We start from the raw sequence: 15,670 nt of genomic DNA, 5'->3' as shown, positions 1-15,670 counted from the left end.
CAATCGCGAGTGACGGTTTTTTAAAAGTCGCAGTGTCGTTCACAGGCAAAGGTACAGGCTGAAATTTGGCAACCATTCCGGCTTTGGTCCACGCTTCGGGGTAATCCACGTTGATCACAGCACCTTCATTCAAGCATGCACGGTTTCATGATGGAAAGGTTAACACTCAAAAGCACATTAATGCAAGTGTTAAAAACAAAACAACAACAACAAAACAAACAAAACAAACTACCACACTACGTCTACAAAACTACCCGAACTCAAACACAATCTGCTACCTCGAAGTGAGCAAAAGTCATCATCAGAAGAAAACACAGCATCACACCACCAGAGAAAAGGAAGCGAGCGTTCTTTGGTTAATTCGGCGGTTGATTCTCGTTCAAGCTGTTTGAAGTGAGAAAGCCATACCGTCAAACAGTAAGTACCACACACAAACACGACAGAATCAGCATCAGAAAAAGGGGACCATACTTGAGCCAGTCAAGTGCAGAATTCTGGTTGAGTGCGTTGTCCAACGCAAGCTCTCCGGCTTCCCCGATTTCGTTATACCACAGACTGTTTGCATAGGAGTGAGCAAAAGCACTGCAGATCAGGACGTACACACATTCATTGTTGATCTCAATGTGCACAATATTGGTCACATACTCGAGTACTTTGAGCGTGGTGTTTCGCAGGAGCGCTTCTGCCAACCTTTCGGCGCCAGCATCGCCAATATGATTCTTTCCGAGACTGTGGATAATGCCGTGAGTAACATGCAGCTTGTTCAATTACCAATGCGATACGAAGCAGCAGAAAAGCGAGAGGAACATACTCGAGGGTAGTCAGTGTTGTATTCTGCGAAATCACTGCCGCCATCGCATTTGCACCACTATCGCCGATAGAATTGCGGGACAGACTGCTCTGAAAAGGTAAGTACCGCTATCACTGTTCATTAAACGACATGCTCAGCATGCAAGGTAGCAAGCGAACGGAAACGTACTCGAACGAAGTCAATCCCACGTTGTGCTTCAGCTCCTCCGCCAGCGCCTGAGCTCCTGCGCTGCCAATCCAACATTCGTACAGGCTGCTCAAAGTGTGAGTATCATCAACGCAGTGCATCAAAAGGGCGCAACAAGGCAAGGGCAGAAATAGCCAAGTCGTACTTTAGCGTGGTCAGTGTCGTGTTCACCCTGAGTGCCTTGGAAATCGCTTCCGCTCCTGCATCTCCGAGCTGAGTGGAACTCAGACTAGAATCACGTCGTGAATGAACAAACCCCCGACATGGTCGAGCAGCGATTAGTTGACGACGCCCAGAACCAAGCCAGCGCGATGGAAAGACAACATACTTGAGTATAGTGAGCTTGGTGTTCTGCATCAGCGCTTCTGCAATCGCTTGGGCTCCAATCGGGCCAATCTTATTGGATCTCAGACTGTTTGTTGTCACGCGGTGAGCACTGATGCGCTCGCATCAAAAATCAATCCGACCGACCACCGACACCACCGACGCCACCCCGCCACCCCGCCACCCCTCCTCCTCCAGAACAAAGAACATCAGCGCGAAAGAAGCAAACAAACTTGAGCTCGGTCATCCAAGAGTTCTGCTTGAGTGATGTCGCAAGCACTTGCGCTCCAAAGTCGTCAACGCCAAAGCGAATCCTAAACAGTGCCGTGAACAACAATCAATGTGAGTTGCAATGAAAGTCACAACACCAACGAGCACGAGAACCTACTCAAGCTTGCTTGGCTTGGTCAAACTCAGAACCTCTTGAATCACTTGCACTCCAGCAGAGTCAACAATGTTCTCACGCAAGCTGTCCGCATAAACTGAGTAACTCCATCGAAAACAGTGTCACATGCGTCGTCGGCATAGAAGGGGGAACGACAGGAGAAGGGAGAAGGAACGTACTATAGCCTGCAAACCTGCAAGAAGGCGTTTTCGAGTCCAAAAGCACGTGGATTACGCAACCGCGATAGCAGACTGTTGCAAAAAGGCGATAAGTGACAAGTTACGTGTGCAAGAAGCGCTGGCCACTTCAGAAATAACCTCAGCCGCAGGAGAATGGCCAACATACCTGGCTGTGGTCAATGGCTCTGAAATATCCCGCTCAAGTCGAGAGAACTCGTTGTTCATGTCACACAACCTGGAACCATGCCGTGAGTAAGCGCATCAGAAAGAATGGTGTGATACGCACAAATGGGACATGGATCAACACGAGGGAGTGGAACCTACTCGAGCGTGGTCAGCGCAGTGTTCTGTTTGAGTGCGGCTGCAATTGTTTGCACTCCTGAGTCAACAAAGCTAGCCGTCAATCTGTGACGCCACCACGGTGAAGAACACAAACAATCAATATCAATCAATCAAACAAATCAACAATCAAACAATCAAACACCAAAATCAGAATTTAGCAGTTGCTGTCATCAGAGCGACAAGGTAAATGGCCGTACTTGAATGTGGTTCGGGTAGAGTTTTGCTTCAGAGCCTTGGCAATCGCGCGCGCTCCAGTCTCGCCAAGCAGGCTTCCTCCCAGCCTAAACCCAACCAAAAGTGTCAGTTTCAGTGAATCAAGCATCGAGACAAAGCGGCATGAAAGTCGGTACATACTTGAGCGAGGTCAGAGTCGTGTTCTGAACAAGGCCAGGTGCAATCGCCTGCGCTTCAGCATCACCAATGGATTCGGCCTCCAGCCTGCTCCCACATAACAAGTAAGGCACTGAAATGAAGCATGACAACATCAATCAGCACGAATGGTTGAACATACTCGAGAGTGGTCAGCGCAGTGTTCATTTTGAGGACCTCGGCGAGAGCTTTCATCCCAGGAGCGCCAATCTCAGCATGATTCAGACTGCGACCACATGGTGAGCAAGAATACCACGTCCACCTGAAGGTTTGACATTGAGCAACGAGCAAGGAACTACCGCAGCGTCGTCAGAGTCCTGTTCTGCTTCAGAGCCTCGGCAATGACCTGCGCTCCAACAGCGCCAATATTATTGCCAGATAAACTGAATGCGCAAAGCCGTGAGTAATAGAACAATAAACGAGTGTTTGGGAGTGACAAAAAGTTGGTAGAAAGCCTTACTCGAGTGTCGTCAGCGTCGTGTTCTGCTTGAGTGCTTCGGCAATCTCGTGCACTTTAAAACAAAGTTGACTGCAACTCAGACTGTTGGCTGACCGTGAGTAAAAGCAGCAACAACCAGTTCCACAACAACAGGAGCATAGAACGTACTCGAGAGTGGTCAAACTTGTGTTCGACTTCAGCATTTCGGCAATGCTGTTGGCTCCAACATCGTCAATCGAATTCATTGAAAGACTGCGTTTTCAAGTGGTAAGAAAATGAATCACCAGAATCTAGCCTCGCTCTCAACAACATCGTTCCCAAACGTACTTGAGCGTGGTCAACGTGTTGTTCTGCGCGAGTGCTCCACCGATCGCTTGGAGTCCAGCAGTGCCAATCCTGCAGTGCTTGAGACTTGACACGTGACAAGCAATCCAAGCAAGGTTAATATTTGGCCTTTGCAGACAAGAAATGGACCAATGTGCGGCAGAAAAACATACTGCAGAGTCGTAAGCGTCTTGTTCTGCCGAAGAGCATCCGCAATGACCTGCGCACCGGCATCGCCAAACCAACTGTGATCCAGACTGTTCAAGCAGTGAGAATTTCAAAGCACCCCGACAATCAAGAGTGATAGCGTCGAACCGGCATAACACAATGCGAACATACTTGAGTGTGGTCAGTGTGGTGTTGCTCTTGAGTGTTGTAGCAATCGCCTGCGCTCCGGCTACTTCCATTGCGTTTCCCATAAGTCTACTCCCAAAGCGGTGAGCCATACCATCGAATACCACAACAAAGCACGGCATTCATCAACACAAAGCGAGGAGCTCGTACGAGAGTGTCGTGAGAGAAGTGTTTTGCGCGAGCGCTTCTGCAATTGCTTGGAATCCAACGCTGTTCAATCTATTGTCGCCCAGACTATAATCAACGTGTGAGCATGCGGTATTAGGCAGCCGTGATTGCCTCGATTTTCGTTCTCTTCATCTTTCTGCTTTTCGTTTGGGGTAGGGGGAGAAAGATAGGAGCAGTCACGTACTCAAGCTCAGTCAGCGTCGTGTTCACTTGGAGCATCCGTGGTATCGCCGCCTGCGTGCCACAACCGAGAGTGATATTGTGGTTCAAACTGCGAGCATTGCAGTGAGCGACAGGGCAAATGAAACATCGCTTGCAGTTACAAAGACATGGATTCAGTCAAAATGAGAAGGGAGGATCATACTTGAGGGAGGTCAACGTCGTGTTCTGCTCGAGCGCGTGAACAATCGCTTCAACTCCAGCATCTCCAATCGAACACCAATACAGCCTGTGGCAATTGATGTCAGCGATGGCATACCAACGCAGCAGTGGAACCCAGAGTCACAACATCCATCCGGCAGAACGTACGAAAGCGTGGTCAGCGTCTTGTTGCACACCAGAGCATCAGCGATCGCAAGTCCACCAGCTTCGCCAATCTTGTTTTTATCCAAACTATTACAATGAAGTGAGCAACACACATCACTGCGCTTCTCGCATGACCTCAAGCAATGATTCAGCACGACAGTGACACTGACACAAGCGTAGTCAATGCCGAGTTGGTCTTGAGTGCCTCTCCAATCGCTTGCGTTCCAGCGCTGCCAATGTCGTTGCCGAGCAAGCTGGTGACCATGCAATGAGAATCAATAATTCAATATATAAATCAATTAACTTCTGAGCGCAAAGTCAACTAGCAGACGAGGAAGAGAGTAGTGGAATCCTTACCGGAGTGCAGTCAAAGTGGTGTTTTGTTTCAGCACTTTTCCAATCGCTTGAGCTCCAAAGTCTCCAATCTGAGGACCAAACACCCTGACCCAACAGACAGACATGGTTAGATTGATGTTCGCAATCAGACACGGAAGTGGTCAGCATGAGAGGGGAGAAGCATACTCTAGGGTGGTCAGTGTCGAGTTTTGCTTCAGGATGGCGGCAATCGCGTTTGTTTCTGCCGGGCCGAATTTACCCCAGCCCACACTGTTACCACACAATGAGCGACGCCATCGAAACAAACCGGAGCGTTTGCAATGGCAAACTAGAATGCAATCAAAGTGCGAAAGCGGTGCGTACTAGAGCGTGGTCAACGTGGCGTTCTGCGTCAGTGCCTTTGCCATCGATTGCGCTCCATTGGCATCGAGGTAACCTCTGTCGTCACACGGTGAGCCAATCACCTCGCACAAAGCAACACGGGCAAAAGTGCAAAAACAACATACGAGAGTTCAGTCAGTGTGGTGTTTTGCGTCAGTGCATCGGCAATCACTGCGTCAATACGATTTCGAGTCCTGTTATCATGAAGCAAAGTAGTGAGCGAGTGGGACATTGTACAGCTGCCATGACCATGGCATCGGCAAATGGATCCAGCGTTGCATACCGGAGTGTCGTCAGCGTTTTGTTCTGCGCTAACGCTGCCGCAATCGGCTGCATTCTAGCATTCTTGAAGTCAATCACACAGTCGCCCAAGCTGATACCATACGGTGAGTCAAGGCATCAAACAAACATGGAGTTAGCAGAAGCCGACAAGTACATACTCGAGCGTAGTCAGTGTGGTGTTTTGCAGGAGTGCTTCACCGATCGCTTCCTCCCTGCTGAGCTTCTTGCTGTCCTGGTTGTCGTCGTCCTCGCCAGCAGCGTCGTCCTCGCAGTCCTCGTAGTCGCCGTCGTCAGCATCGTCAGCATCCGTTTGACGAGCCTTCTTCTTGTTCTTCTTGGATGTTGAGGTGTTCTCCCCGGCCATTTCAGCAGCCCGACGCTTGCTGCGGATGGTCGTGGGGGCGCCACTACTGGAAGTTGAACTCGTCTTGCTAGTACGCGCCACTGCAACCTGAATGGGTTTGCGAGCACGAAGATGGTAGCTCACCACAGCCTGAGATCCTTGGTTGGTGGTTGGTGCAGTGGCCTTCTTCTGAGCGGTCTGGCGTTATGTGAAAAATCAAACAGTAGGAATCACAAACGAAGCGAACAAGATGTCAGCGACGAGTTAGTGGAGTGGCATTACGTCTCACAACTCTTGGGCACAAGCGGCACCTTGCTCAGCGGCTCTGAGATTGAAGAGGCAGGGACAGGTGCGGCTGCCTTGCTGGTCCTGCCTCGGGGAGCAGCAATAGTAGTAGCACTGGCAGCAGTAGCAGCACTGGCAACAGCAGCAGTGGCAGCAGCACGGGCTGCAGCTCGCTTGGGTTTGGGTGGATCGACCTCCGTTCGCGCGACCACGATCGTCTTCCACTGCGTCGGTGCTACTGATGCTGCCACCAGTCTTTGGCTTGGTGGCTCTTGTAGTGCGCACAGGAGTAGGAGTAGGAGCAGGAGCAGCCGAGGGGACGGCCTTCTTAACCATTTAGAAAAGACAAAAAAACAAACAAGTTATGACTGAATCAAGGACATTGCCTAACGTTTCGATCTCACGCCTGTCCTCTGGACGCCATTACCCTGTTCTCACAAATTTCATGTATTTGTCCTCATTTGGGTAACTTCTCACAGCGGCGGGGCTGGCAGAGCCTTCCTGAGCCGACTTCGATTTGGCTGGCGCAGCATTACGAAAACTCGCAAATCTAACACGGGTGCCTAACTCCGGTTGAAGAATCTCGTCCTCAGACCTTGTAGTTCAAAAGCGGCTGTTCAACGGGTGCTGTTCAAAGTTATTTGCATTTTTGTCCGGATCAACTTTGTCCATTGCTCATGTTGTTCAAAACCGATTGCAGCAATGTCGATTCAGAAATGTTCAAAACATGTTTGTTCAATACTAAAGTCCACTCGTGTTTGTTCAATACCAAAGTCCACTCGCACAAGTGTTCCATCACCATTGCAGAACAGTGTCGAGTGGTTGGGTCTCGAGCTCGTGTCAATCGCCCTCGTCGCAACAAATGCTTCGTTTGGTATTATCTTTATTGAACAAGAAGCATTTGCGTTTACTGTGCAAACCCAGCCTTGTAGCCATAGTGCAGCTGGTTGACATCGGTGGACGAAATTTTGACCCAGCCTTCTTCGCGAACGTGGTAGACTGAGTGCCAAAGAAAAAAAAAAAAAAAAGAAAAAAAAAAAGGAAAACCAGGTCAGCTCCAGAGCACCGCATTCAGTTGAATCAACCAAAGCAAACAACGCTGAGACCATTCCCCCCCCCCCCGGCGATCAAACATACCATTCACAAAACCACCAGAATAAGCATCACGGTGTGTTGCGTGGTAGATGGATCGTCGACCAAGCTCGCAGGCCTCCTCGGGAGTCATGTCATAACGGAAGCCAGCGTCGAGAACACCATACGCGTAGGTGGAGCCAGAGCCGACCGAGAACATGTCACCGTGCAGCCGAGTGCCATCGCTATCAACATAATAAAGCTCGGGTCCACGCTTGTCCCAGCCAGTAATCATCGTGCCCATGGACAGACCCATGTTCTTGTATCCGTAAACCATGTTTGCAAGAAGCTTGGACGCGGCAGCGACCGAGATGCGCTCCTTGTTGCGAAGCTCGTAGATGCTGCGAGAAGGAAGGGAGGCAGTTGGAATCGTGAATGAACAGTGGGTGGGTGGGTTTTCTCCATGGAATAAGCAAATGTCCGGCTCTGGCATGAGAGATGGACAAACAAGAACACCACCAAACGAAAAACCGTACCGGCAACGGCGCGCAAGCTCGCGTTCCCAGAAACTGCAGTCGGCGGCGCCACCAGCCATAGTTCCCAAAAGGTATGGGTTGATTTCAATCACTTTCTTGACAGTGCCCGACGCTAGACATCCGACAGACAGACGAGGAGAGTGAGTTGCAGTGTTATGCTTGGTTTTTTGGAATACTTGTCCAACGAAATCGTACCAATGTAAGAGCCACCCGTGGCGCGCGAATCGACAGCGACAATGATGCCGTGCTTGAACTTGAATGCAAGAGTGGTTGTGCCGTGCTGGATGTGGATCTTGACCTTGCTGTGCGGGTCTTCGGTGTACGCATGCAAGAACGCAGCGGGCTGCAAAGACAAGACAAAAGAAGTGCCACAAAAAGAAGAGCGAAACGTTAGTCCACAGACGGTTGAATCGTATCGCTCCAAGCCAACTTGATGGTCGTTTGGAGGAGTGCGAGAGTGTGAGAGAGTGAGAGAGTGACGACTGGGCGATGCAGTGAAAACGAGCGCGCAATGGATTGGCATTGAAGTCGCTCATTTCACCGTCGTTCGCGAACAAGCGGTTCTTTCAACAAACCAAGAAGGAAAACAACAAAAAAACGACACGAAACAAAGATCCAGAAAACAAAGCCAAAAACCCAAAGAAAAAGTGAATCAAGTCAAAAAAAAGAAAAAAAAAAAAAAAGGGATCGCGAAACTTTGTCAATTCTGGAAGATTTTTTTTTTTTGGTTCGTTTTGTTCGCTTCCATCACTGGAGCAAGTCCAACGATAGAAGCGAGAGAGTGTGTATGTGTGTGTATATATGTGTGCGGCTAGAACGCTCGAAGAGGGGAAACACTCACGTCTTGGACAGCGGGAACGTCAAAGACGGGGAGCTGCGACATTGCGCCGAGTTGCTGGTTGAGCTCGGTCAGGCCGCTGAGCTCGGACTCGGCCATGGCGTCGTCTTCGGCAGAGAGCGCGGCGTACCGGCCAGAGACGGAGGCGGGGGTGCTGCGGGCAGCCGTGATGGGCGCAGTGGCCGTCGACGAGAGGCCAGCAAAGAGAGGACGGCGACCGTTCACCAATGCCATCTTAAACCAAAGAAGAAAAAAAAAAACGAGTGAACAGAGCAAGCAATTCACGAACGAACATGGGGAACAGAGGGAGCGGGTTTGGAGACGAAACGCAAAGCGCAAAGTATAATGGGGGGGGGGGGAAATAACACAAGACAGATAACAGCCAACACAGAAAACAAAAAAAACTACCAACAACGGAACAACTGGTTGCTGAAACCAACCAATCAACAGACAACGAGCACCATGACATCAGGAGGGAGGGGTCCTGAAAATCACTTCTTCATGGTCGCCTTGAGGACGTTCAGTTCGGTCTGGAGCTCGGTGATTTGTGTTTGCATTTGGCGCTGCTCGCGCTGTGTCTTTCGCTTCTCGGCCTTGAGGTCGGACAACTGGGCCTCCTGTAGAGGCAGCAAATAAAAATGATGGATAGGAAAGCATGAGCAACAACAACCACAAAGTAGGTGGGGGGGGGAATACAGGGTTCAGAAACAACGAAACAACAGCTTACCGATTCAGTCAAATCCTTCTCCAACTGATCAATTCGCGGCTGCATTTTGGTGACTTGGCGTTCAAGACGGCCCTTAGCCAGCTGCTCGTCTTCGAGTTGTGTGCGGAGCTTGTTTGCTTCTTCGCTTCCCTTGCCTAGGTGGGGAAAAAATCAACAATTTAGCGAGGTGCACTGCAATGGTGTGGACCCTGCGTCGTGTCATCACGTACTCTTCTCGCCCATGGTCTTGAGTTGCTCGCGCAAACGATCCACTTCTTGCTCAAAGCGCTTGTTTGAATCTTTGGCGGCGGCAGTCTCGGCGCGCGACTCGGCCAGCTCTTTCACTGAAAAAGTCAAGGATTAAGAGAGAGGTCAGTTGTGCATGTGAAACATGGCAAGACACTTGGAGTGGCGCCAAAAAACGGAAACAGCAAAAGCATACAAGTCGCGTCGAGCTTTTCGGAAACCTTGCTGCTTGAGCTTTGGACATCGCCGAGAGAGGCAAGGCGCTCTTGAAGCTCCGCATTCGCTTGCTTCTGAGTTTCGCTATTGGCAGAGACGAGAAAGTATGTGTATGAGTGAACTGTTAGTACCCATGCGACGAGGCGAGGCATTAACTCTCGACAGGTTGAAAGGACTGACATTTCTTGCGACAATGGCAACACTTGCTCACGCATGCGATCGACTTCCTTGGAGTACTCTTCGGCATTCTTTTCCATGAGCAGACGAGCGCCTTCCTCTTGTTGGTACTTTTGGCGGTACATTTTGAGGTCAATCAGCGCTTGGCTGAGTTCTTCCTCGCGCTCCTCAAGCCTGCGAGCAGAGGAGACGCACATGCAATGAGTCAGTGCGTGCTCGATACCAAACCAACAAAGCCTACTACAAGGCCAGTGAATGCGCACCGATCTTTGAGGTCTTCGATGGCAAAGCGCAGCGTCGATTTCGACGACTCGACCATCGTCTTGGATTGCAAAGCCTGGTCGAGCTGTTGGCGCAGCGACACTAGCTTCTCGCCGGCGACTGTCTGAACGATCTGCGGTTGTGTCCATTCACGGTGAGCAACAGCGCTGTGTAGACCAAGTAATAGCGAACAAAAAGCTCAAATTGAGTGCCTTACATCCGTTCCAACGGAAAGCCCTGCATCTGCCTTCTGCAGGAATCGGGCGAAGCGGTGCCAATGTGTGTCATTGAGCAACACGTCGTGAGTAACAGGATGACCAACCCACCCCTTGTCAACCAAAAACCAAAAAACCGTACTCCTCCAGAGAGCAGGACGTTCATTCGGCTTTCCATGATGGTCTTCTCGACCTCGGCCTTCTCCCTGAAAGTGGCATTCAGCTTTTGTGCCTCCTGATTGTTTGTTTGTTTTTGGAATGTCAAGTCCAAGTGAGGTCCCTTTCACTGCTAGCATCGAGCGAGAGAGCGAGAGACAGATCTCTGAATTCGCTGGCCGTTGGTTTACCTTGCGCTGGAGACTCTCCTGGCGCTGCATGACGGCTGCCTTGGCCTCCTTGCGCTGCTTGCGCTTGGCATCGAGGCGCTTCTCGGCCTGTGGGGTTGGAGGGCGAGGGCGGTTTTGAAGGTTGACAGCGTAAGCAATTGGGACAAGAAAAAAAAAAAAGTCAATTCTTCGAACACTCAAAGTGCGAGCGAGCATAGCATCGAAGGTGCAGCAAGTCGAGCAAGGGATGTCGTAGATAGGGGAGGAAGGTTGAAGGAAGGAAAGGGGGCGGAAAGGAAAGGGGGGGGCGGAAAAACTAACCTCGGAGGCGAGAGAGATCAGCATTGCATCTTCGCTGAACTTTGTGCGTGACGCTCGACCGGGCGAAGCCATTTGTGTGTGTGCAAATCAAAGAGTATGGGGAGAGGGGAAAAAAATGAAAAGTGAAACAAATGGTCCGATTGGTTTTGACAGGAATGGCTGGTTTAGCAAAATTGAGCCAAAATGTTGAAAGCTGCAAATTTTCAATACAAATTTCCAGTGCTTCAATACAAAATGGATTCGGTGCGAAACCCTTGTTGTTCTGCTGTCAATCTCAGCCAAAGTCTCCTTTGGTGACAAGATAGAAGGCACATTGGTGAGGATCCAAGATTCGAGTCTCCTCTGCAAATTTCTAATGTTTGGAAGTCCAGTCTTAGTCTCTCTTCATTCCCGCACGTGGAAAAAGCCCTCCATTCATTTGACCCCATACACCTCCTGCTTCTCTCGCCTTCTCCCCCCCCCCCGCCTCCGCCTACTTTCTCACTCGACTAGACATTCCTGTCTCTCCTGAAGTGAACGGACTCTGACCGAAAGACGGACAGCCGCGAGACAAACCTCCAAATCACTCGTTCTTGCTTGCTTTCTTTCAAACACACATGGGCAAGCAGTCAAAGACGCGCAAGTTCGCGGCCGTCAAGCGCATGATCAGTCCCAAGGACGCGCGCATCACCAAGGCCAAGGACAAGCACAATGCCGGCGCCGAGAACAAGAAGGAGACGGTCGACCTGAACAAGAAGCTCGGCGCTGAGGCCGCTGCAGAGGCCGCCAAGCAGCTGCGCGAGCTGCCACAAATGTCGTCTGCGCTCTTCTTCAAGTACAACACGCAGCTGGGTCCGCCGTACCGCATTCTGCTGGACACGAACTTTATCAACTTTTCCATCCAGAACAAGCTCGAGGTCATTCCGGCCGCCATGGACTGCCTCTTTGCCAAGTGCATCCCCTGCGTTACCGACTGTGTGATGGCCGAACTCGAAAAGCTGGGCCTCAAGTACCGTCTGGCTCTCAAGGTTGCCAAGGACCCACGCTTTGAACGGTTGCCTTGCACCCACAAGGGCACTTATGCCGACGACTGTCTCGTTCAACGAGTAACTCAGGTAAAAAAAAAAAAAAAAAACACACAAAATTAAGAGAGACATCAGCCGGTTTTGCGTACTTGATCGTTTCAAACCTCCCCCCCCATCGTCTCCCTCTGGTTGTCTACTAACTGCACTTTACTGCATCTGCTTGGATCATGTTTGCAGCACAAATGTTACATTGTCGCAACGTGCGATCGCGATCTCAAACGGCGAATCCGAAAAGTGCCCGGTGTGCCAATCATGTTTATCACACAGCATCGTTATAGCATTGAGCGCATGCCAGATGCTTATGGAGGTAACGGCATTCGAGCTAACACTGTTGATTTTGTTCGCGTGCTCAGAACGGTTCTTAACTTGCTTACTCTGTTTGTTTGGGGTTTTTTTTTTCTTTTGGTTGCTGTTGTTCCCAGCCCCTCGATGAACAAAAGTTCAACAGTCTATCGCTAGTACTGGCTGGTGGTGTTAATTTTGAGGTTTTCATTACTATTGTTTGGTATTTTCCATTGTACAATACATCCTTTCTTTTCAAAGCCTTTCGCCATCAAGGTTTGGTCGTCTCTGCTCAAAAAGTCTCCTTTTGGGCCATATGTAGGTGGCTGCCACTCCACCCGACAAGAGTACCATTTTGCACCATCCAGGTACTGCCTTTGAACGGTATCAGAGCGCAGCAGTCGTGAAACGAAAAACGCCATCTTCACAAACAATCGAGTTGACCGCTTCCATTGCCTCCAAGCCCGACGAGCTTCTTGTGTGCTGCTCTTCATCCGATTGAACAGCGTCCCAACGAGCGTGAACGACCGCAGAGGCAAGCGTGTCGCCAAAGAATCCAGTTTCTTCGTCCCACGCACCCACAGATAGCTCATCGACTCCGAGCGCACCCCGAGATCCTGTATCTGCAAGAAAGTCCTCGTCCCAGCGACCAGAAGTGGGCGCCGGACTGTGCAGTGACGAGCGAGAAAGTGAAGATGTGCTCTGACGCCGGAGGCGCCCTTGTGTGGCGATTGCTGATGGCTGGTCTCGACCTGAGGCATTGAGAGGAATCGTTAGGGGATTGGCATGAAGAGAAGCCTCAAAGTTCCCAACGTGAGTGGCCTTGAAGACTTGCATTAATCGATAGACTGTGTGCGGGAAAATGGGTCCTTCGAGGACGAGATTAAACCATCGCTCGAGCCCAGCGGGACCAGCGCCTCCATTCGGCTCATTGTCCCCGAGGCCGACAGAGGATGACGCAGCGGCGGCACGCTTGATGGCCGAGTTCTGTCGAATCTCTGTGCGCTGAAGAGACGCATGCGTAAACGCGACAGGGGCGTACAGGAGCGGGGGCGGCCCGCCAGAAGCCATCTTGTTGATGAGTCGCGAGTTTAGAATAAAGTCGAAAACGACAGCGCTGGCATTGGGGCCCTGGAAGAGTAGCATGGATTTCGGAGTGTTTTCAATGGACGACTCGAGTGTCACGATGGACGTCCGAACGCTGCCCTCCCTCTCCATCGCCAGTGTCTCGCGGTAGGCATCCATGCGAGCTTCTGTCAGAGGATTCACCGACGCCGTTGCTTCTTTTTCTGTCTCTTGCATGCCGGTTGCAAGCGCGTCGTTGATGGTTGTTGGATCGGCTTCCAGCGGGTTGGCGGATGTGGGAGCACTGGCAGAACCGGCAGCACCGGGTCTTCGACTGCGCCATTCTTGCCGTTTGGCCTCCGCTTCTTCGAGATCAGCAACGTCGCTGTCTGCAAGAAGAGGCATTTGAAAGGCAACTTCAGCATCAGACAGCGCACGGCGTAAAGCTCGAGAAGATCGAGACATGCGCACAGTGGCCTCAGTCACACCTCCAACCTGCGCACTGGTAAACAATACCGTTTGGTCTGCAGTGACGACGTAAAAATAGGATGCCAGATTATTACGGAAGAGCGCGTAAATGGACGAAAACGCCTCATTCCATAGTTGAAGTTCGCGCTTGGCGACTGCCAGATCGGCTTGCACATCCGCACCGAGGTGCTGGACTTGCGCGCTGGATAGTTGTTGTAGTTCAAATAGCGTTGATGCAGGTTGGCCTCGTGGGCCTGACGAGGGAGTGGAAGTGGAGCCGCCTTTCGGTGTGGCAGCATTCGCCACGAGGAGGCCTGCACTTGCTTCAGAGCGGGCCAGGTTCAGCGCTACACCCGTCAAGTGATTGACGTTTTGTTGGTAGGAGCTGGTTCGTGGCATGGCAGGGTGTTGCCAATAGTGCAAGGCGCGCTGGAATAGGGCCTTTTGCACGGACGAAGGTAGCGGTGCCAACACGCCCAGTGGCAGCTCGCCAGGATTGAGCCCAGCAGCAGCAGCAGCAGTGGACGGGGTGGCAGGACGCGAGGGAGTGCCACTCCCGCCCAACGCAGGCGATTGGATGGCAGACGCAGAGCGCAGCATTGGTGGCAATGAAGCCCCGTCTCCGAATGATCGCAAAATGGGGGTGACACTCTGCTGAACAAACGACGCCGTCCCCGCGGCCTGCTCGGCTGACTTGAGCGTCGAACACCAGGTAAACGGATACATTGATGTGAATCGCACGATGCTTTTGATGGTCAGGTCGAACGGAAGACCAGGCTTGCCACTGGCGAGATTGCTAGAGCTTGTTGTGGTTCGCAAGTTGCTGCTGGTGGTCGAGGTGGCAGACGACAGTTGCGGTCGACGGTTGGTCGCCCCGATGGACTGACGCAAAACCGAGCTTCGCATGGTGGAAAGCTGCGAACGACCAGTGGTGTCTGAGGCGGTTTGTGGAGCGGCAACGGCAAGCGCTTGGGCGAGCACGAATGCGCTTCCATCCGCGGCAGAATGGTGCTGCTTTGACGCCGGCGATGCCATCGTCGATGACAACGACGCAAGTAGTCGGCTGTTGGCTGCCGACGACGACGGCATGGATCTTGAGCGACTCAGGCCAGCATGGCCCGATGAGCTGGATTTGGCGCCAAAATCTCCCACCTCGCGAGCGGCAGCATGCTCCGCCTGGGCTGCCTCGCCATCAAGGGTGAGGAAATCTTGATCGTCGCCAGGATGACTCTGCTTTGGGTGCTGCTCGGCCTGAAGCGCTCCTTCGGCTGCTGCAGCTTGCACTGCGGCGCCCTCGAACAAGGGCTCGCGCTGGTGGTCGAGCGCTGCTGGCGCGGCGGCTGCGAACGGGTTTTTGCGCGACTGCCGCGCTCGTTTAGAAGGCGATGGGCCTGGTGCAGCGTCGTCCTCGCTCTGTAGTGGTGATGCCTGTGGATGTGGTGGCTTGACTGAGCTGTCTGCATGGAGTGCGGCTTCAGCAGCGATCACTCGGGCGAACGGTCGCTTCCGCGATGGACCTGTTCGTGATCAAGATGGTTTGTGTGCATGGTCGTATATGAGTTTCACAATCAAAGCGCAAGGACATGTGCAGAGGGATGCAATCGACTCGGACCTGGCTGCGGCTGATCGTTCAGTGATGGCGGGAAGAACGGTCGGTCTGGTTCTGATGATGACGGCTGATCTTGATGATGCTCATGATCGAGCTGTCCTTGTTGTTGCTGTTGCTGTAGCAATAATTGTTGCTGCCGCCGCCGCTCAACCTGCTGACGTTTGAGCTGCGCAGGATTCAACATTTCAGCATTCTGCGACCAACAACCAAAAAAAAAAAAAAAAAAAAAATAGACT

General features: G+C 51.6%; 5 protein-coding genes across 5 annotated transcripts; 1 reads left to right on the top strand and 4 right to left on the bottom strand.

Annotated features, from left to right (window-relative positions):
* Positions 1-356: 356 nt before the first annotated feature.
* CAOG_08822 (hypothetical protein) lies at positions 357-6,369 on the bottom strand (the record flags this gene model as incomplete). The annotated part of the gene is made up of 34 exons (XM_011272160.1): positions 357-384; positions 472-555; positions 646-729; positions 812-895; positions 980-1,063; positions 1,143-1,226; positions 1,326-1,409; positions 1,555-1,635; positions 1,710-1,790; positions 1,886-1,957; positions 2,052-2,120; positions 2,210-2,290; positions 2,425-2,508; positions 2,582-2,665; positions 2,739-2,822; positions 2,896-2,979; positions 3,057-3,137; positions 3,204-3,287; positions 3,363-3,446; positions 3,533-3,616; positions 3,699-3,782; positions 3,864-3,947; positions 4,066-4,152; positions 4,246-4,329; positions 4,410-4,493; positions 4,577-4,660; positions 4,764-4,847; positions 4,929-5,012; positions 5,106-5,180; positions 5,249-5,317; positions 5,407-5,496; positions 5,564-5,946; positions 6,060-6,196; positions 6,273-6,369. 34 exons carry the CDS (start codon positions 6,367-6,369, stop codon positions 357-359), a joined length of 3,111 nt encoding a protein of 1,036 aa, XP_011270462.1.
* A 308-nt stretch (positions 6,370-6,677) lies between these two features.
* Positions 6,678-8,740, bottom strand: CAOG_04785 (hypothetical protein). The gene is made up of 5 exons (XM_004347486.2): positions 8,482-8,740; positions 7,836-7,983; positions 7,641-7,752; positions 7,171-7,505; positions 6,678-7,032 (listed from the first exon to the last, which is right to left on the bottom strand). Exons 1-5 carry the CDS (start codon positions 8,710-8,712, stop codon positions 6,941-6,943), a joined length of 918 nt encoding a protein of 305 aa, XP_004347536.2. The 5' UTR covers positions 8,713-8,740; the 3' UTR covers positions 6,678-6,940.
* A 1-nt stretch (position 8,741) lies between these two features.
* Positions 8,742-11,061, bottom strand: CAOG_04784 (hypothetical protein). Its single transcript, XM_004347485.2, has 10 exons — positions 10,947-11,061; positions 10,647-10,733; positions 10,442-10,534; positions 10,302-10,334; positions 10,087-10,217; positions 9,827-9,997; positions 9,627-9,730; positions 9,415-9,528; positions 9,206-9,339; positions 8,742-9,095 (listed from the first exon to the last, which is right to left on the bottom strand). Exons 1-10 carry the CDS (start codon positions 11,016-11,018, stop codon positions 8,970-8,972), a joined length of 1,065 nt encoding a protein of 354 aa, XP_004347535.1. The 5' UTR covers positions 11,019-11,061; the 3' UTR covers positions 8,742-8,969.
* Positions 11,062-11,323: 262 nt separating this feature from the next.
* CAOG_04783 (nucleolar protein) lies at positions 11,324-12,545 on the top strand. Its single transcript, XM_004347484.2, has 3 exons — positions 11,324-12,040; positions 12,188-12,317; positions 12,433-12,545. The coding sequence occupies exons 1-3, from the start codon at positions 11,543-11,545 to the stop codon at positions 12,441-12,443; spliced, it is 639 nt and encodes a 212-aa protein (XP_004347534.2). The 5' UTR covers positions 11,324-11,542; the 3' UTR covers positions 12,444-12,545.
* CAOG_04782 (hypothetical protein) lies at positions 12,496-15,634 on the bottom strand. Its single transcript, XM_004347483.2, has 2 exons — positions 15,438-15,634; positions 12,496-15,342 (listed from the first exon to the last, which is right to left on the bottom strand). The coding sequence occupies exons 1-2, from the start codon at positions 15,616-15,618 to the stop codon at positions 12,680-12,682; spliced, it is 2,844 nt and encodes a 947-aa protein (XP_004347533.1). The 5' UTR covers positions 15,619-15,634; the 3' UTR covers positions 12,496-12,679.
* Positions 15,635-15,670: the final 36 nt, after the last annotated feature.

This window comes from Capsaspora owczarzaki (assembly GCF_000151315.2).
Source record: "Capsaspora owczarzaki ATCC 30864 unplaced genomic scaffold supercont2.7, whole genome shotgun sequence".
Taxonomy (NCBI): Eukaryota; class Filasterea; order Ministeriida; family Capsasporidae; genus Capsaspora; species Capsaspora owczarzaki.
The sequence above is the reverse complement of the archived record's forward strand: the minus strand, read 5'-3'. Positions and strand labels throughout refer to the sequence as shown.